The 22,508-nt window shown below is 40.3% G+C and overlaps 1 protein-coding gene across 8 annotated transcripts in view; it reads right to left on the bottom strand.

Moving 5' to 3' along the window:
• The window catches only part of dmd (dystrophin), a 234,985-nt gene extending 215,305 nt beyond the window's left edge, over positions 1-19,680 (bottom strand). For 5 of the 8 annotated variants that reach the window (XM_058622682.1, XM_058622687.1, XM_058622685.1 and 2 more), the window contains exon 1: positions 19,336-19,680. In XM_058622682.1, coding sequence (XP_058478665.1) covers positions 19,336-19,417 — 82 coding nt within the window. In that variant the 5' untranslated portion in view covers positions 19,418-19,680. The remainder of the gene's footprint in view (positions 1-19,335) is intronic. The other 3 variants (XM_058622684.1, XM_058622686.1, XM_058622690.1) reach the window with 1 other exon arrangement.
• Between the last annotated feature and the right edge of the window lie 2,828 nt (positions 19,681-22,508).

Here is a 22,508-nt window from a genome sequence, read left to right as displayed (position 1 = left end):
TAAGTGTGTGTATACTGCATTAACCACGTGTGTTTAAGTTCACTGTCATCTGTCATTCATCACATGTCTATTTGTGGACAATTTAAGTCTCCGATCTTATCGTTTCATTATTCCCCCGTGGCATTCCTAATGACCCAAGAATAAAATGCATCTGGCTATATTTAAACACAGAGGAATAAAGGGTAGGGTGGTAACCATTGCCTTAGACCATGTTGGGTGGCAAGAAGAAGCAGGTTCTGCCCTTTGGTCTGTGTCTAAAGATTGATGTGAGAACAGGGTTACAGTCTGCATGAAGATTTTTAACTGCATGGAAAAATACCATAATACCACATAAATACCATGAAATGCTACTTCAAGTGACGCTTGAATATTTCATTTGGGATAGTAAATCCTGAGCTGGCCTAGGTTTCCACCATACAGCATAATACCATACCATTTATATTTACATGCACAGTTTAATCGAGCTCAGGCCGTAGTCCGACTCAGACAGGCCACTGAGTATCTGTATATATATACATGTGGGTTTGATTTTCACTTCCCCTTTTATTTTGGTAAACGTTCATGTCTTCCTGTCGCGTTGTTCCCTCACCTGTCTTGACACGTCTCCCCTAATTCCCTCATGCACTTCACATGGTGATCCTTCAGTCATCACTCGCACCTGCCCTTGATTCCCTCTGCAGAAACTGTTGCCAGTCAACTCCCAAATGGAAGACAAAAATTATGATATGCGGTCTATGTGTAACACGACCAAGAACTTCATTGAAGAGTAAGAACACATGCATGGCATGTCAGTGAAGATTCTCAGTCACCCAGGTCATAGTCTTCTTCAGTTGTAGGCCGTAGGCGACTGGACTTGCTTGAGTTGAAGACGCTTCGCCTCGACTCCAAGAGGCTTCTTCAGTTCTGAACTGTCTCCAGTTCTGTTTTCCCATCGATTTTCTGCAATAAGTCGAGCTTCACACCTTAGGCACTGCACTACTGTGACTAGTAGGAGGCCAAACAGAAGGCTGCCAACAGTGAGACGGTATCGATCGGTTACTTTGAACAATTGAAATGTAAATAATTGTACGAAACTGAACAGAAGAGCAGCACTTGGTGGGAAAGGGACTCATCTTTGTCCCACACGCACGCACACACACACACACGTACACTGCACATTCACAATCACTCCTTGTGAACACACACACATCCATGTGTCAACTCCAGCTGTCTTCACCCTCACTGGGTTGCCAAGGACCTCAGCATCCACTGTACTGTATCCTGGCTACCGTTGCCATGGCATCTGTTTTGTTGCCCTGCCAGCGGCGATAAATGTATGCATGTTTCCCGCAGAGAGCGATCCCGCGGGCGGCGTCATTAGCTTAACGAGCGCTTCTCAAATGACACCAAAATACACAGACACACAACGAAACGAAAGACACATTTGAGTGTGCGCGGCAACACACATTCAAAACTTGTCAATTGTAATTACCCCCACTTTATTCCTGGCAGCACAATAAACAGTCAACTTGAGATTTTTGGTCTTTTAATGAATTTGTGTGTTCCTGTTTGTGCGCGTGTAACGCGAGGGGGGCGGAGGAATAAAAGGGGGAGATTACGGAAGACGCAGTGTAAGGCTTCAGTAATCTACTCAGCTGATGTTTCATTAAACTAACAAGCCCGGGGAGTTCACATCAGTGTCAGCTTTAAAATGTTCCCACTTTGATGAACCAAATAAAACCGGAGCCTTTTAAAATCCATCCAACAGGTTTGCCCCCGAGCCACAACCTGGGAGGTAATCCAATCACTGCATTTGTTTACATCTATTATGACTTTTCTAACCCATGATATAATCGCATGGGTAATTCAATTGAGGGTTTTGTTTACTTATTAAGACCCTACTCACTCAAAAATGCCAAACACTCAGCCTCCCTCAGGTGAGTGAGGAGAGTGAATTAACCTCTCACAGAATCAACAGACGGCCTCAAGTCTCGCAAACTGCACTGCACTGCACTCATTTCCACAGTATTGTATGTCTGAGGGATCATTTAGAAAATACTAACCTACTCCTGTAACTTAATGAGATAATTGGAAGCATTATTATCATATGAAATAGTCCACCGGCAATCCCTTCTCCTTGATTTGATTAGTTTTATTAATAAGTACCTGGAAACACACTGCAGTGGATGATGGGCAAATAATTAAAGTGTTTCTTTTGCCTGAGGTTTGCTAATTATTATTTTATAAAGAGGGAGGTGTCCACTGTAGGTCTGTGTGTGAATGACAATTCTGTATCTCGCAGTATCTTAGAATATTCTGTTCCATTAACGTCATCTATTTAAAAAATAAAATAAAAATGCAATATGAATATATTGAAAAATACAATAAAATTGCCAAGCCGTGCATCAATTAGGGCCCAAAAAATGACATGCATTGCTGTGTCAGACAAGAACATCTGGCTTATAAGTCAATAAAAAAAAAACTGGGAATTCAAAACTGGAACTCCCGCCAAGCTGGAGGCCAAATGTGAGAGCAAACAAGGTGTGAAAGGCGACGCAAATGATGCAAATGATGCAAATGATGCATCTGCCTTGATCCCTTGGTATCATGAGCAACACAAGAATGATGACTGCTGGAGAAAAGATGGCGTTAGAGGCCAAAGTGGTGAGAATGAAGAGGAGGCACAAGCCGCTAAGAAAGACCTGACAAACTTTGCACACACTTTTTGAAACATATTACGGCCAGAAAAAGGAATTTCTATTCAGTGGAAATTGTATATCTGACATGACAAGTTCACTTTAACCGACTATTTATATTTGGCAAAATGAAAAGTGGAATCAAGACAATGTCCAAATGTTGTGTGACTGCCATCTTACACTTGAACAACAGTGGATAGCTGATGTATTACACCACTTTTATTCAAGAAATGTGCATTGCATTCACAGGCTGTTTGAATTGAACTCATTGGAATCTTGCTGATATGATATTCAGACACCTCATTCCATTCGACATATACCAAAGATCACAGAATTTGTCATTTTGCGTGGCGTAAGACTTTGTGAACACTATCCTAAATGTTTAGTAGGTGAAGATCGACGACCTAAAACTCACCATCAAACATTTACTGTCGCCCTCAAGTACGGCACCGCAGTCATCGGCGTAGACCAGCTGGACCCCAGCCTCACATTAATGCCAATGAAGGAGCACGTCGCCAGCAGGAGCTGCGCTTATCAAGGAGACACAGGCGCACCTCCTGCTGCTGATGGTAAAAAAAATTAAATACCACGAATTAACAGAATTTATGTCTTTATTTTTTTTTTTTTACGATATTTTAGATCAATCAGAACTAAGCACTAGTGATGTTATTCAGCCGTCATACAGTCCAAGACTTTGCAAAATACACATATTTTTAAGTGGTGAATTTTTTATGTCAGAATGGAGAGACTCCAACGGAACACGCACGAATGAACTCAGATTTGACTGTTGCCTCCGCTCTCATCCATATTGATAAATGACAATCTCTGCCACGCGAACAGTTTTCTAACAAATTACAGCAGCTTGTGGTGTCGTTCAAGTCTGGTTCAATCGAAGGCTTTTCTGTGACAATAGTCCATTGGTACCAGTGATTACATTCAGCGGTGGTTTTCAAAAGCACCTCCGTCTTTCTGTGTAGTGAAACTTTATTCACTGTCTGCTTTTTTATTACAGCGTCTGGATCCTGACTATAAAACTTGTGCTATCGGCCGATATAAAATTCTAACAACGGACCAAAATATAAAAACCTAACTGCAGCATCAGTCAACGATGACACAAAATGACAATGATGAGCTGGTGTCCAAAATTTACTACCAACTTCAAGATAATCTGTGAGTGTCTTTTATAGTGGATATAAGGTCGTAATGGAGTAAACCAAGGAGGGATTTCAAACAGTAAATGTGTCACCAACTCTGTTTTCTTTCAAACACACATTTGTCTTCGTCTAAATGCCCAATAAAGCCATAAAAACATTAGCTCTGGCAATGGTACGGATGATAATATTTATTATTAACACTGTCGCGTGGCACAATACCCTAATAACACTTTACAAAGAGTGTATGGGTTTTAAAACTGGATTGTTGTAGTTCTGTTTTAAAGGAAAAAGTAGATAATGTACAGTACATGTATTTGTAATAACTATAATGGAGCAGAGTGAAGTTGACTTTATAGTTTTGAGCAGTTGATATGAATATGAGAAGTTTGAATATAATAGTTTGACCACAACTTTGTTTATTGCACTAAACTCAGCTAATGTGATATTGTTTATAGTGTATATGCACCTGTATAAGCCTTATGTGACCTACATTTGTTTCACTTTTGTGTTGCTAATGTTCCTAATCATTTCCCAACAGTTAAAATAGCTTTTGTCAAAACAACAAAAAGTCTTTCTTCTTCTTTTTATGTGAACCAATGCCTGAACACCCAAAGTGGTTTTGAATGACGTTAAAAAGCATAGCACGGATACAAACAACCTCAGGGCTAATTAAACTGTTTAGCCTGCTCTCACTTTGAGAAAATACTTTATCTTGTGAAACGTGCATGCCACCCCGGCTGATTAAGCAGGAGGATTTAAAGCCGCCTTTAATCAGGGATTCAACAGCAAGAAAACATCTGCTGGGAAACATGTACGCATAATAAAGCTTAAGAAACACACTTAGAGCATCTCAATCATATACAGGTGCTGGATCTCTAAACCTGCAGGATCGAAAAGAAACTGCTGATTGTTGTGTCTCATCTCCAGGTGCTTAAATAGTAAGCCCCTCCCACCAGCTCAGCGTCATACGTGACATTTGACCCTGACCATTCCTCCTAATGACTCATGTTTTATAGTTGTGCGACTCTTGGTTGTAAGTAACTTTGCAACACATGCAGTTGCTATCACTTTCCACTGAAAGTACATGTACAGGTGGCTGCTTAGTGCAGTGCTTCCCAAAGTGTGGGTTGCGGCCCACTGGTGGGCCACGGAGGTAGTGCAGGTGGGCCTCAGACTGGGCTATAATTAATTAATTATAGCCCAATTAATTAATTTTAAGACAAAATAAAGATGAGAGCTCATTCCACAAATGCATTGATAATAAAATTGATTTTTAAGTTGCAGATCTCTCAGCATGAGATCACGGGAATTGTTATTTTGTTCTTTACAAGACAACTTTACAACTGGCAATGAGTCAATGTGAACCATTAGTGACAGATAGTTGGATTTGAAGTCAGTCAACACATGTATAAATATAAAGTTTTGACATGACTATGGTCCAGGCTCGTTATCTCTCCTCTTATTTAAGTTTAAAACAGGCTTCCCGTCTGGATTGAATGTACAGTGTGCAGCGACAGGTTCTGAAATATCATCTATTTGCTAATTATAAACCAAGGCTGAGGGCGGCTGCTTCACTGAGCTCAGGGCAATACCCAGAGGCTGGGGGAAATTAGCATAGTCTGCACACACACACGCGCGCACACACATGCACACACATATGCACCGGGCCTCAGAGTGATTAGACCCTCCCTGGATGTGAACAGCAATTAACTGCAATCACAGTCCTGTCCCTATCCTCCACAGCCCTCCTACCTACTCTCTTCATGTCTCTCTCATCCCTCGCTCTCTCTCCTTCATCTGCATCTCAGCCCTTTTACTTGTTTTCGTCTCCATTATTCTTCAAAATGTTATTCCCTCCATGCTCTGGATTCCACTGTGTTATGCCGCTTTTTTCCCAAAAAATTTATGAGATACTTTTTGTTTTCTAGTATTCAGCGTTGCACACTTTACATGCTTCACATTATTTGTCCGTGTTTTTTCAAGTTGTAGCCTAAACAAAAATGCAGAGAACTTTAGTCTTTTGGTTGCAAATAGAGCCAGATTTTGCAACTGTAAATTCACAGACTGGTTGGTTTATCTTAAACTGTTTTACAACGTGTTTTACTCACTCGTATCTATTTATTTTCTTTGGACCTCATTCATTTTGTTTTATTTATTTTATTAAAAAATCTGCTTCTGGCATTTCATAAGCTCCTGTTTTTTTTTTTTTTTTATGATACAATTCACTTTATTGTCCTCCAAGGGAAAATCCGTTTGGGCTCAGTGGTGCTGCACACAGAAGAATTTATAAATAAAAGGTAAGTACTGTAGGGCTGCAACTAACGATTATTTTCATAATCGATTAATCTGTCGATTATTTTCTCGATTGATCGATCAATTGTTTGGTCCATAAAATGTCAGAAAACCTTAAAAAATGTTGATCGGTGTTGGTCAAACCTGGAAATGATGATGTTCTCCAATGTCTTGTCCAAAATGATTCACTTTTAATGATTTCTTTGTTATCCAGAGCAAAGAAATGAAGAAAATATTCACATTTAAGTTTGTTTTAATCATGAAAAACGCTTCAAAATAGTTAATTATATTATATACATATATGATGATAATCTTAATGGATGAATGAGTGTGCCACTTTATGACCTCAAACATTAGTTCTGCCAAAAAAAACAGGTCAGAGTTCACTTAAGTCAAACTCCCCATTAAGAATTAACATACAGTGACTTTGCTTCTGTGAGCAAATCCAATTCTTATGTTAATTCCACTGGAATGAAGTGAAATCAAAACTTTTCCATTTGACACTGGTGTGAACGAGCCCTGCAGGCTCAAAATTCAAGGCGGACTCAAACACAGCTTCTTCCTGCTAATTCAGAGAAAAGGGGAACTCTCTTCTTCATTTACTTTCCCTCTTCAATGATCCTTCCACGGTCACGGAGATAACATCGCGGATCTCATCCTCGGACTCCACGTAAAGGGAGTGTGTAATGCTGATGATATGAGTCAACGCTTAATCTACTGTAACACTCAGGCAGTTGCTGTGGTTGCGTCAGCTAAACGCAGAGACCGTAAATAGAAATTAGAGAATGACAGGAAAAAGATAGAGGGGAGGAGAGGGTTCAGTGGCTGTTGAAATTGGAGGCACAGTGGCGGCGCTCACTGATCCACCAAGACACCCTGCAGCTCTTCAATGAAACGCAGCCACGTTAAGCCCCACGCTTGGAGGGAAAGCCGTAACAAACTGTAGAAAAACAAGTCAACAAGAGTTTTTGGGTTTTTCTGCACAATATACTCTATACTATTGCGACTTAATATTCAGGGACCATAACACATTTTCCACTACATTCCAGGGATAATTCTGGTTTTAAAAAAGTGTGGTCACATGAAATATTGGCATTTTCAACACTGAATTCACAGAGCATGCCGCTGTTTCTGTGACCAAGCGGCACAGATAACAGAAGGGAAAACAGATTTTAATCACTTAACAAAAGGCTAATCATACAAAAACGACACCTGCTTTAGTTTACAATATCTTAAGAATATGTCTGTTACTTTTTTCTTGCTGTTCAACAGCCTTTTTGTTGCTGGAAACGGAAGTTTGTAAACATATCTTCCCCCACACCAAAGTGCAGGTGTTATTGATCTTCTGCTGCCATATCGGCAATGTAAAATTTTAAATTCTTAGTTCGGATTTACCTACATGATACAAACTTACCAAATGAGGCAAAAGTAGAACAGCAGCGTCTAAGTTCCCATGAGCTAAAAAAAAAAAAATGCTGATTTTCTCTATGAACTCTGGCACGCTGCTCTCTGCTTTTTCATCCTTCCCTCGTCCATCCCTCCCTGAGTCTTTCCATCATCTAAAGTCTCTCATCCCCTGGGCTTGTTTTGCCCTCTATCCTTTCCTCTTCTCTATCATTCATTCAACCTTTCGCCCAGAGTGGCCTCCATCTGACCTCCAGCCATCTGTCTCTCTCCACCTCTAGAATATTTCCTTCACTATAGCACGCGTTTTCTCTAAAAATCACCTCTGTCTTTCGCTCTTTACTTTACATCAGCTTTGAGACGCCACGTGAGGCGGCAAATACAATCACCAGGTCGTGGTCGGACGCCTCCAACAGCCATGCATGAATAAGTTGATGTGCACGAGATCTAAGTGAGGAGTAAGGAGAGGATTTGAGTGCATAATTCAAGTGTTGTTATTGCCAAACACACGTTTTGTGACATCCCACTGAGGTTGAGCTTTAACATTTCACCATGAAATTCCAATTTGTTCAGTCAAACCTGAGCACCTCAAGTTGTGAGTAAGAGGTTGCGTTCGTAAGAAAACCGTGGATGGATAAATAATGAGAATAACCAAAAAGGGGAGTAACGTCTGTGTGCATGTGTGCACGTGTCAAGGATCTGACACTGTGAGTAAATTAGAAGGTATGAAGTGGGAAAATGAAAATGAGAATCTGAAAACAATAGCAGGACAGACAAGCACAACAAGAGAAGACAGAGCAGGAGGAGGAGGGAAGGAGAGAGAAGTGGAGAGACTGAGGGAACAAAGAGACGAGGCTGAGCAGCTGTAGATTTATAACCTGCTGAGCTGCAAGATAGAAGGAACTGTACTCACTGTGCTGATACTAACACACACACACACACACACACACACACACACGCATACATGCACACACAGGTTAGTCCACCTATTCTTCTAAGGACATTTCCTTAGCGTAGGACACTTCTTAGGATGCTACACACTGCAAGTAACGAATTACAAACAAAGATAATATTCTGAGGAAACTTTTAATTTCATGCTCTTTGTGTCATTTATTTTTTTTTCTTGGGATTATTTATGTATTTATAGATTGAGATTATCAAGATAGATCTGCCCAATATGGCAAAACAAAAATCTTATTGTGATTATTTTTTGTTATTTCTGACAGATATTGTAGTTGCTAAATGATTTCATAATTGTTATGACTGATCACTTTTGCATCTTGAAATGAAATCCTAAATACTTGACATTTATTTCTGTCAACGAATAAAGCATATTTTCTCATCTGAGGAGCACGATGTTTGAGCTTCAGACTGCAATATTTTATATTTCTGAATCTAGAAGTCTTATATCTGCACGTAACAGCAGTGGCCAACACAAACATTTGCATATTTCAATGTGTTTGGTTTTGATGATCTATTTTTGTCACACAGGAGACAAGCAAGAGGTAGAACAAGCACACAGAAAGAACAAGTGATCTTAAATTTTAATTTGTCAACAACGGACAAAGCAGCTGCATCTCCAACAACAACAACATGCCCTCGGTGGCTCCAGGTTCTTCCAGCAGTGTTTGTAAACTGCCCACCACATGTGGAAGTGTGACACTCTGGCACAGCTTTAAAAGCACACACACAAAATAAAAATAAAAAATAAAAAAAAAACTCAAGGGGATGAAAGTGAGCAGCTGTGAACTGCAGTGATGTCACAGACGTGCCAATGCTCTGACCGCACTGTGGCAGCTGACACTTTTTTTTAAGGAAAGCAAGGGGGTGCAATAAATCAAGGCTACTTATAGGTTGTGGTTTCAGTGATGTCCGTCTGTCTGTCTATCTGTCTGTCTATCTGTCTGTTTAAAAAGACCACTTAAAAACCACTGAACCTAAATCCATGACATTTTCTAGAGGGATGACCTAAGGAACAACCGTATATAAAAAGGGACGTGAGAGCAGCTGCCTAAAGTTATGACCGGCTGACTCTTCACATCTCCACTTCAGCCTTTAAAGTTCTCTTTGAGAATTTGGTTGTTTGAAAAGTGAAGCCCAGGAATAAGGACAGAAGAAGCAGTTAGGCACCGGTGTGTGTGTGTGTGTGGGGGGGGGGGAGCTTCTACTTCTCAATAGATTTATAAAGTCAGTAAACATTGTCCTGAGGAGTTAATGGCCTCAGGATGTTCCCATTTAGAAGAAAATAGACGACAAAGCATGACATATGAGAGGACACCAGTGTGATTGACAGCTGGTATCGTCCAGTAGGAGTCTGGTTGCTCAGAATAAGCCTTTATGTGCACCAAAAGCAAGGGCCTGGCGTTACAGAGGCCGCCATTTTGTGCCACCATTCTACAGCAGCTCGTTAGTGCTTGAATGGATGAGTCACCATCAGATGTCAGTATTTCTTACACACTGGTGGAGACAACATTCCTCACACCGTTTAAGTCATGCTTACAAACACATACTCCCATTCCTACCAAGCATGTCATTTCTCCCAGCACAAAACCATAAAAAGACTTTGACGAGAAGTCATCACAGAAAGCATCATCAAGCCAATGATGATCTCAAAAGACGTGCTCTGTTATGGCTGAGCCGTTCACTCTCTGTGTGCTTTCCTCAACAGGGCAGGCAGTGTGACAGTGTTTTGTTTGGGGTTCACAGGCGACGTGGCTTTGATGCACAGTTCATTGCACATGCAATATGCAATAGAGGAAATGCTACACTGATTGAGTGATCTAGTGTTTGTTGCCTGTCATCACTATAACAACGTAACTGAGCTCACTTCAGACTACAGCATTCTTTAAAACTGGCAGAGATCAAGAAACAACCTGGATCAAGGCCACCTGCCGCATGTGCAGTCGTCAAGACGGTCGTGTGAGGTGAGGTCTCATCCAACCTCCCTCGTTACGACACGTCTGATCACCACGCCAACAAAGGATCCAGGTGAGAGGCTGTTCAAGCCAAAACAATCCAAAACAAATCAACTGAAAAAAACGCTGCCTCCATACACCAAAACCGTGCATGTTCCTTGACTAAATGTAACAGAGAAAGTGCTTAGTAGAGCTGAACCAAGCACAAGTGGCCTTGATCCAGGTTGTAGCTGGATTCCCACAAAGCTGTTATGATTCACGGGCGAATTTCAGAAGAATGTGCACACATTCCTGAGCAGTTAAAAAAAAACGCTTTAAAGCTTCTATTTTATCTTTGAAAGTGTAGCAGACAGTAGTGAAATATTCGACTCAAGTAAAAGTACCAATATTTTGATAACATTTTACTTAATTATACTAAGTACTGGTCTAAAAATGATCTCATGTTAAAATAAAGCTTGTTTAATATGTAATCAGAGTAAAAGGTAGCTACTTTTTTAACAAGGTTCTTTCTTGTCTCTAAACGTGAAGCGTATAACAGATATTTAGTGACATAAAATCATGGAATGAATGTAGAATCAACACAAAAAGTATATTTAAATTCAGAGACTGTTTTAATGGCTTTCTTTAAACTTTAAACACAGTTTCTCTCCTGTGAAGTACAAATTTGGCACTAGTGAATCTTTACAGAGCAACAGAAATACAACACACACAGAAAACACTGGTGGACACAAACACACACAAGATTTTTTTGTGGATTTTTACAGTGTTATGAAGACTTTCTGGAGTAACTTCCTTCATAACTACAGGAAATGATTATTGTCACACTCCGAAAATACATTCTCTATAACTGAGAAAACTGTTTAGTTAAGTTACAATTATTGCAAGCATATCTTGAAGGACACTTATTTTGGATGATAACATTTTTGATATCGTCAAATACCTACATCAGAACGTGGAGGGCGAAGTTTGGACTATTTGGATTATTGCACAACGTGTTTTTAGGCAGCTTGTACTGAACTGCTTTGAAGTGGGCACCGACTCTGGTGGTAAAGATGTGCTCAGACTTCCAGTTCCCTGCAGTCCCAGGGAGAAACTTAAAAAAAAATGTGATGATTTCATGGTGGAGTCGGCCATGAAGTCCACCTGAGATCTGACCACTTCAGAAGATCTAAAAAGCTCTACTGTGCAGGACAGTAGAGGAGCTCCTGTCAGGGCTTCCTCTCTGTTGACGTAGCTTTCCAAAGCTTTGCTACCAATTATAGGATTGAGCTGGAGCCAAAAAAAAAAACACAAAAAACTCCAAAAGAGTTTCACTAAAAGAAGGATAGAGGAAGAGACAGTCACCGCGTTTCCAAATGTTTGATGATGACGTGTTTCCCATCATGACGATTCCACTCGGCAGCTCCAGCCGTGAAGGCTCTTTCAGACCTTGTGCTTTCTTCTCAGATGTTTAAAGAAACACGGCAAGTCACTGAAGCCTCAGCAATCAGCCAGGTGAGATGACAGGTGAAAAAAATGTTTTTTTCTAGGAGACACCGACAATCTACAGGATTTATTATGAAACATCTGGATTACGCTTGAGTTTTATCATGTAGGGAAGAGTCAAACTTTTATTAAATACTTTATTCTCTGCTTATTAATGAACTGTTTAAACATTCCTTGCCTAAGGGCTGGCATCTGGTTCCAGCATCTCAAACATGACAGTTCCCTGCTTTTTCTGTGCAGCACTTACAGAGGAAGTAATTCTTCAAAAGCACTTTCAGGAAATTCTGCTAATGTACAAGTGTGCGCGCACACACACACACACACACACACACACACACACACACACACACACACACAAAGTGGTTCTTTATATCTTAGTGAGGACACGTCGACAAAAAAGCATTTGATAGCCCCTTACCCCAACCGTAACCATCACAACTAAGTGCCTAACCGTAACCCTAACCTAAACCCTAATCCTAAAACTAGGTCTTAACCCTGAAAAAGCCCTTTAAAGTTGTGAGGCCCAGACAAAATGTCCCCACAAGCTCAAAATGTCCTCACAACGATTGTTTTTTTCCATTTTTGGACCTCACAAACAGATAAATACAAGTTCAAGCGCACACACACACACTTATGACATCCATAAAATATTCTGAGTTCCTCTAGTGCATTCGATATTCTACTGGTTTTGAGTTAGATGTTGAAGTATGGAGAAGGAAGAAGCAGATAGGAGGTGATATCAGTCTTTTAGATTAAATTTCCCTTTTCTCTGCATCTTTCCTATCTCTTCTCTTCTCTATCATTTATACAACTTAGCTTGTTAAATCCAGGAAGAGTGTGCTTTCGGAAACGACTGCCCTGAAATATAAAAGGTAAAGTATTTCTTTGAAGAGTTCCACACAAGAAACACACACACACTCCTAAGGCTTTCTGTTATAAACAAACAGCACCATATATTTCACAAACAAACAGTTTTATTTCACGATATATTTATGAATCCTGCTTCTTATCTTTATTTTCTAGCACTTTATTTGTATTGAGTGCTCCTGTTGGAAAAGTGACCTTACCTTTGCCTTTTAAAGCAACAGTATGTAAGATTTAGTGGCAACTAAATACCGTTTGCTTCACGCGCCACACCCACAAGTGTACATAAGATAAGTAAAAACCCCTCCACAGCGTCCGTGTTTGATTTGTCCATTCTAGGCTACTGTACAAATATGGAGGTATGGAGTAATTGTCAGATCATATAAACACAATAGTTTTTATTTGTCAGGTAATAATGAATGAATGAATGAAAACATAATTATGAATATTCAATTTATGTAGATAGATCCCTTTTAAATCCTATACACTAGACCTTAAAAGTCTGGATCAGGTCTGGATCAGGTCCGTCTGTCCAGACATGTGGTGATTTCTCGAGTTGAAATATTTCACTGTTATTTCATATTTTCATATTTAGCTTTGCAGTTGCTGTAATTGTGCAACTGCGTAGTTATTTGTGACACTTGGATGAGTAACGCAACTTAACACATATTATCCATAACAACAGTCGCAACACAAAGCAAATGTTGTCAATAAATGTAACACTAGACAATTTCATGGGTATAATTTAATATCTTAATATTCTTGAGTCAGCCATCATAGGCTAGACATACAAGAGCACTGGATAGATATACAAGAGGACACACAGAATGTGTGTGATCGTGATGTAGCATCCAGGATTAAAGTGAGCGGATCTCATTTCTATATCATCTGCGTTCAATGACCTTCTCTGTCTCGGAGGGTGAAGTGGCGAGACAGTGACTTCAGATCTACGCATTGAGCCGACTAACAAATAATCAGTGTGTTTCTTCACACGCCGATTTCCCTCATCTGTTGTTTTCCTGTTTTAAGGTTCACTCCAACTATTGATCCATGATTTGAGTTGAAAATCCCAACTAATCCGGGCGCAACGGGATTTAGGATTCTAATCACATTGCATTGATGTCTCAACATTCTAACTGAAATGTATCGCTTCCGCCGACTCACACTTCTCTCCAGTGTGACTGATCGATGAGTCCTGCTGTGCATCGCAATGAGAATGGAGAACAACCCCGATTCTACAAAAACCAAAGTTCCCCTGGGATTTGCCAGACTCATTACAGCATCCCCACAGAGCCTCTTCCTCCCCCTCCCCCCCCCCCCCCCCCCTCTTCGTCTTCTGCTCTAAAGTGACCCAGAAACTCCATGTAGGTCATATCAAAGCCCTTCACTCCATCCTGACAAGAGTGTGTGTGATCACATCCATCACTTCTCAGTCATTTTTGTTTTCACCGCCCACATTTTTCCTGCCACAAGAAAACATCTGTTGCTGTTCTTTTTCACCATCTTTCTTGTTTTGCGTCTGCTCCCCCCCCCCCCCCGTCCCCCTCTCTCTCTTTTTTTTCCTACTCTCTCTCATTCAGAGCCAGACACAAATCTCAGAAGAACGGATGGATCAGTTCCCACACATTCATCTTCATTGCCAGCATCTTACCCAGTCTCTCTGTGAGCTGCAGCAACGCCAGCCATTGCCTTTGCTGCCATCTCCTGTCCATGCATGCCATTACTTGGTAGTTTAGACATACATTATGTGCATACACACTTTATTTATCTATACTGTATTCATAAATAAATTACATTCCAAAGTAATTTATTATCATAATTAGATATATTTTGGTGTTTACAAGCTGACAATTGTCACAAGTTTGGTTCCTTCATCAAGGCGGTCACTGTTTTCCTGTAAACTGTGTAAAGGTTTGCCCTTGCAGCCACCAGATTGGACGAGGAGCCAACAGCCAGACTCCGGCCCTTAAATCCTGAAAAACCACTAAATATCAATCAGCGAAGACAGGAATTATGCCTGAGAAGCAGCATCACCATCATCAGACATTATTATAGCACCAAAGAGGCCAGTTTCCGACACATATCCTAGCTTTTGATACCAGTTTTTGAAACTCCTTCACAATCTAAAAACAAACCATTATTTCCTCAGGAAAATGTTTATTGACTCTGAAAAATCCAGAGAGAAGGAGGCTCAGTTTCCCATAAACTTTCATTCAAACACAAATAGGTCTAGCAACCAGAAAAGATGCCCCCTGGTGGCTAACCGCTTCTTTCCTTCTTCCTGGGCTTCACTCATCAAACGGGAAGACTACATCTATTCCGTACACAGTAGTAAACTTCTGCTTCAAAATACTCCTAAAGTACATTAAAAGTCTATAAAAACCAGGCGGACTTTGACATAACATGTATATTAAACTTAGTGAATAAAAATGATTTTATAATGAAATAATCATTGAGAATTAAAGCACATTCACCTCTGAGCTGTGACTGATTCTCCATGCAAGATTCCGTTCTATTCAATTATGGTTGCATTCTCATTCCTGTAAGGCCTGTTTCGATTTTATGACCCATTCTGGTGACTTCACAATTTAATTTCCCCGAATGGTGTTCCCTCAGTCAAGCTCAACAAATTAGTCACAGCATTGTTTCATTTTCACCGTTTCACTGAGTTGGATTCGGCACAAGGTGTGAAGTGTGCAGTTGTTATTCTGGCAGGATAGAGGGAGTGTCTGTGGAGGAGGAGGAGGGAAAGAATGTTGGAAATAAAATGAGTAAAGGACAAGGAGGGTGAGTGGACACTTGTGCAGCAGGGTGGTTCTCTCTCAGAGGAAGAGGAGGAGGAGGAATACATGAGAGGAGGTGAGGAAAAGTGACACGAGACACAGAAGGAACAGAATAAAAGCCAGTTTTAGTCGGACTTTACGCGGTTAAACAATATTTGTTAGACAGATGGTTTTTGAAATGGCTGGAGAAATGCATGTTGTTCATGTAAATGTGGGTTTTTCACAGCTCAATAGTTTAAATTGGACTGATATTGGTATCCATAGATATTCATGGTTGAGTATTGATCAGTATTGAACACAAAAATATTTTCATTATTTTTTAATATAACCTTTTTTATCTTAATTAAACAACAGGTTGTTCAGTAAAATGTCAAAAAAAAAAGGGTGAAAAGTGTCGACCAATGTTTCATAAAGTCCTCAAACAAACCAAGTCATAGAGGAGCAAAGAAACGTTTCAAAAGTAACATTTTAGAAGAGTGGATTCATCTATTATCTAACTAGATAGTGATTCATTTGAAGGTTGACTTAGAACAGATTATCCACTCATTTTCTTCCATACAATTATGAAGACACTGTCTTGGTCACAGCTCAGTTATAAAATGATATCTCTCTCTTACTGTTACCTGGTCACAACACCTGACTACGATCAGAGACGCACTTCATGCAAACAGGAGGACATCGCGCTCATGACTCTTCCAGTGACGACACTCTCTGACCAATCAGCGGCCGGCAGTCTGCTGACGTCACATTTTAGTGTCAGTTCAGCTCGCTTGGAACCTCGCCAGAGCAGGTGCTAAAAAAGCACCTCCGTCAGGTCTGATAGTTTTGCATGGTAAAGTCTGTTTTCAGATGGACGCAGCATTCAAATAATCATTTCTCTTCCAAACAGAGGCTGAATATTAGCGTCAACATCGACAACAAAAATCCCCAAAACGTACACACTGCAGCGTCGAGATTTGATGCATGTCTACAGATTTAACACTGAAAATCCACATTACTTTCACACCTAATTGCATATTTGTGCATTAATTGACTGACTTGTTTGACTTACTCCACATACTTCGGCCAAACTACAAACCTGTTTACAGAAAATATCAAGAAATGGATTTTTTTTAAAATTCAGGATTCATGGAAGCACAACAAAAGTTCCCCGGTTTAAATTTGGCCTTGTGGACGCATGTATACATTACATCACACTGTATACGGTATGTTAAATATCTGCTGTGGGGCCTCCAGCACAGTTACAGACAGCTCGATTTAGCTCCTCACAGACAGTCAGACACTTGGGTGGTCAAATATGTTCGGAGAGAAAGAGGCGGCGCCGCGTCAAAAGAGGAAGAACGATAGAAAATAAATAGGAAATTTAACTTTGAAGAAGAAGCTGATGTTGGGAAGCAAAGGAGAGCAGGACGTATGGAAGAACAAGGGATGAGGTCATGAGTAAGATTGAGGAGAGAGCGAGTGAGTGAGGGTGTGTGGAAAAACTGAAAGCAAAGGAGGAGGAGAGGGAAAATATTAGAGAGGATAATGCAGAGGAGTGGCAGCCGTCCAAAGTGGGCTATCTGACACTGTGCAGCAGCCAACCATCAGGCCAGCTGACCGCTATTTCCAGCGTGAGATGACCCACCAGCTGTACCGAGGGGGGAAAGGGCAAGAAACACACACACAGACGAGAGAGCAGTATGTGAGGGAGCGAGGGAGGAAGGGCTTTATTTATTCATCGCAGCTTTATTTAAACATGCGGGTCACTCAAGGAAAAGTTATTTACACAGAGAAAGAGAGAGACGTGTGTGAAAGGAAATCACCTACAGTAGGAAGACGAGGAAGAAGATCACTATCACCTGTCCCAGAAGCTGTCCATCTGTCCGTCTCAGTCACTCGCTCTGACTCACTGGACCATTATAGGTCACATAAGTATTAACAAGCGCTATCACAGGGAAATAAAAGCCCCATGGCCTCTAACTCATACCAGAGATCTCTCACGCACACGCAGGACACTTTTAGCCTGGGTGTGTCTGGGTTGCAAGTTAGCCCAGAAACAACTTCGACTTAGTTTAGTTTTGGGCGGAACTATCTCACAGGGACGAAGGTGGATTTAAGTGACGTTAACTTTGTCAGTCATTCATACAAAGTGGATCTGGACGCACATATGGGTCATACATTATGTTTCAAATAACTTGCATATGAAGTTGAGATTCATTTATCAAACATAATCTCTTGGAAAATCTGGTTTACCACTTTAAAATACTTGTAGGTGCTACAGAAATAGTAGTAAGTCACAAATGTTATAAGTGGGGCAAAGTTGTGATTTGATTTGTGAACTGGGTCGCGATAGTGTGTGATCTTTAAATAGTTGGGGCGCCTTATAACAAGTTTGGGAAACATGCTCCGTGAGGTATTTAACAGGTTATTAATAACCTCAGCAAACAACATCATCACATGAGTGGGAGTGGCAGCCATGTTTTACAGTGCAGGCGCACACACACAAACTTGTTTTTAGGTCTTAGTGAGGACACCTCATAGACATAATGCATTCCCTAACCCTAATCTTAAACCAATTCTAATCCTAACCCTAAAACCAGGTCTTAATCCACAAAAAACACTTTAAAGTTATTTTACCAGCACTGCAGAGAAATGTTATAGTTTTCTATAAAACACATTTAAGTTTACTTCACTGATTTGTATTTTGACAGACATTGTTTAGGTGAGTGAAATAATAATTTTTGAGTGTTTTAACACTCAAAAACAAATTGTACACTTACTTTTACACTTAAATGTTTTTTATTTGTCATTTTAAAAAGTTATTTTAAATCACTGCCTGTTTGTTGATTGATGTGAGAGAGCAGCCAGCATAAAACAAATAGAACATTAAATTTGAACTTGCCATGAATTTTAGTACTGGATAAAATAACTTCTCAAAATCCATTTGTTTTCTTCAATAATCATCAAATCATTTCATATCAATCATTTGAAGAACTTGTGTGGCATCACATAGATGTTATTTGATTTAAATGTCAGATACACGTTACACAAACATGTACGGGCTGTGATTTCTTTGATGGGATTGATGGTTATTTTCCTTAAAGGAGCAGTCCGTAACTTCTACATTCTCAGGACCACAACTGTCTGAGAAAGTAACCCTGATGATGTCATAGTGATGTCACCATGGTTACGTCAGCCTGGACATGAAGACTACAGGAATATCAGGGTTTCAAAGTGATGGTGTGGAGTTTGAAAGACGTGACTTTTTACCAGGCAACAGTAAAACAAAACGTAGGATTCAGCGTTTTTCAAGTTTGAATTTTATAAGTCAGCGTATATCTGCCTTTGCTTCGCCCTGTCCTTTAAAGAAGTTGTCCCACTTTACTGAAATGTAAAAATGACGTTGATTAGCAGTAAGAGTGGATGATTCCTTTAAAATGACTGGTTACTCATTAAATTGTTATTAATCAGACTTGTCAACACAACAGTATCGTCTACAGAGTCAGTCAACCTTTGTAATCACAACTCTCAACCTGCTTCTGCATCACACCTGAGAGGATGAAACCTGCCCCAAAATCTGACAACTCTGATATTGATCATAAAAATAAATAAATAAATAAATATCAAGGTCAATAAAGAAAGTTTGGGATTGTTCTGAAGTGCATCCTCTGTCTGCATCGACAGATTGGTGCCCTCAGTGGGCAGAGGGGTCTTTAATATTACATACACAAGCATATGGTCTACACACACACACACACACACACACACTTTGATCTCCTACCTGATCGACACTTGATGATCTCTCCAAAATCGTCCTCCGCGGGCTCGTCGCAGTAGTCCTCAGGACGCACACCCTCCGCCATCGATAACAGGGCACTGGGCGTTTAAAAAAATGAATTAATAAAAACAAAAAGTTTATTATCTGGATGGGCGAACAGTCAAACAGGTTAAATCCACCGGGAAGCGAGACAGAGGCGCAGGGTGAAAATCCAGAGCAAGTGACCGGAGGCAGAGCGCAAAGGTGAGACCACAAGAACAGAACTCCAGGCTGGACGAGGAGGAGGAGGAGAAGGAGGAGGAGGAGGACCAGCGGGTCTGTCACACAGGAGCAGACACAGAGCAGCAGGTGTGCAGTGGGGTGGCGGGTGAGTGGGTGTCGCAGCATTCCCACCTCGAAATAGTAGCGCGCTTGGAGGTGCGTGGCTCTGCGCCGGGATCCCGGACGCCATGCGTAAAACCCGACACCTAAAAGTGGACGCAGTGGTGGCCGCTTATTTCCGTCCTGTGACATTGATGCACCGGGCCAAATATCGAGGAGAGTCAACTTTGACCCCCAGGGTGTGTTGTGATCACGTGACTGGCGTTGACCAATGTAAACAAACGGCTTGTTATGCATCGCTCTACATGAATTATACAGCTGGGAGAATAATAAAGAGGCAAAGACAGAACGTATGAGGAAGTGATTTAGATAAGAAACGCTACACTATAAAAAATAGCTGACTAAATTCACTCAACTCAATTCAGTACATCAAAGTGTCCTAGATACTGTACTTATATTGAAGGTTATTGTATAATTTTATAATGAATTACTGTCAATTGACATCCGTTTGATGTCACGGTTGAGCCACTGATTTAGCAATATTTTCCTGAATAAATACTATCTTTTATAACATTATACTAGCCCTATGTCTGAAACACAAATTAAATGCAGGAACAAGATTGAATCTTGAATTTGGGGGTCAATATTATAATTATCAATAGCCATAATTATAAAATGATGCCTTATCTGGCAGAATAATGGGTGAGGAAATATTAATATTAAAGGGAGCCTTTTCCATCACTGCCATTTCCTTCCTGAACTCTCTCTCGTGCCTTCACTTTTTTTTTTTTATGTTTTTTCAATTTGTTGTAAATTGTCTTTGAGCATTGTTAAAGCTCTTTATAAACAAAACGCACGTTATTATTATTCAGAGGTCTGGAAGTGAATGAGCCTTTCAATGAAACTGATTCTCTGGCAGCTGCCAGCTGAACATACATGATGCTGTGTGTGTGTGTGTGTGTGTGCTGAGAGGTTAGAGGTCAAATGCAATTGTGTGTTGTTCAGCTGCTCCTTATGAACTTGTGTGTTTGGTTGACACCTCCTTGTTGCTTAGTCGTGACTCGTCTGGGAGCAAACAGGGGTAACGACCAGGCTCATCAGGGGAAAGCGAAACAACGCGAGAACAAGACGGTGATTTTGTTCAGTTAAAATGTATTCAACAAAGAGGTGGAATGGTGGTAACTGCAAAATAATTTGTGGCATGACCAAAGGAAATCGGGCAGTAGGTGCTGTTCAAACTAAACAATATAGCCAAAAGGGAACTTCATGAAACACCTTGTCTAAATTAACCCTACACAACTCAAAGAAAACCAAAACTGGCAATCTAAATGACAAGAGGTCATCTTGCAGTTGGTCTTGAGTGGGTGTCGCATCCACATGAAGATGTCGCCCCATTGGTCAACTTTAACAGTCATTATATAATTCATTTATTTCTTTTTACTTTTCTCTTTTCTTTTGTTAAGCATTTAATTATTACCATTATTATTATTCATTGTTCTCTAGCGTTTCTAGTGTGAACAAACCAAGGCCAAGACCAAGAAGATGCAAAGAAAAAGCCTCATTTGTTATTATGTTACTCCTGAATCAGATACATGACGTGAACTAATGTGTATAATTACAAAAGACCATAACATTTTGACCATCATTACTCATTTAAATCGTTCAATATTAAACAGCTGTAGAATTGAAGAAAATGCATTTGTGCAGTTGTATGTAAGTAGTCAAATCTACCATGGGAAAAAAAAGAAAACATTTAGTCACTGGACACGCTGGTTAATAAATCATGGGACTGCTTGTACAGCAGGGGGCAGTATAACCACAGGTTACAGAGTACAGTTGGAGGCTCATCTGTAAACTAGGACAGTAATTCTTGAAAAGATGTTTTCTAAAGTTTTCCGCCCCAGGCCTGAGAAAAAAAAGGAGCTGCAGCCGACTGCAGAAATGTGAGGTAGAAACCTTTTACTGGATGTTATTGTCAGACCATACAGCCCGACTGCAATCGTGGGTTTTGTGTTCAACACTCGGCAGCACAGAATTTGAGTTTGGTAGGCATCAAGTGTATTTACAGTCATGGTGAGTTGTAATCCTGGCTGACAGCTTCAGCTGCTCTCCCACCACCCTCCAAGTCTCCTGGCACTTTTCTTAGCAGAGAAGTCCTCGATTCACAGCTGGAGCCGGGGTTTCGTGATTCCTGCATCAGCTGTGCCGAAAAATCTCTCAGTCCTATGATCATTTGTGCCTGCATATGCTTTTTTTTCCTCACAAATTAGCATCAGCAAATTAGCATCATAGTCAGCAGTACAATAAAATGCTATTTCTGTTTCAAAATCTAAGCTTTAAGTAACGTCTTATATGTGCCGATATTGACAATACAGAAACAAAGAGGGGTTCAAATCAAAGCCTCTGCATCCATTTAAGTGATGATTCAACTTTTTAAGTACTTTATTTTATTTAGAACTAAAACATAATCACTACTGACTGTGCTGTACGTTGCCGGAAGAAGGGAAAAACTAATTTTAGCCACTTAACAAAAGGCTAACCTCATGAAATCTTTATTGAGTGGACACTTAAGTTCATTTAATGGACACTTCACTATCAAACCACATTCCCAAGGTTGATGTGAAACACACACATTTTGACTTTGCAGTTCGAAACAGCTTAAAATGCAAATGTGTCCTTTGCACAGCGGCCATTTTGACAGGTCACGGGCAGAAAAGCACAGGTGTAAGTAATTAAATTAACGACGGCTGAGTTCCATTTAGCTATCCTCCGTTTCGCTCTCACGCTGTCCTAACTTTCACGAACTGAACAGAGCCATTGTTAATGCGATTTCAAATAGGCCTAGAGACTATAAC

The sequence above is a fragment of the Solea solea genome, chromosome 2 (genome assembly GCF_958295425.1).
Source record: "Solea solea chromosome 2, fSolSol10.1, whole genome shotgun sequence".
In the NCBI taxonomy this organism is placed as follows: Eukaryota; Metazoa; Chordata; class Actinopteri; order Pleuronectiformes; family Soleidae; genus Solea; species Solea solea.
The sequence above is the reverse complement of the archived record's forward strand: the minus strand, read 5'-3'. Positions and strand labels throughout refer to the sequence as shown.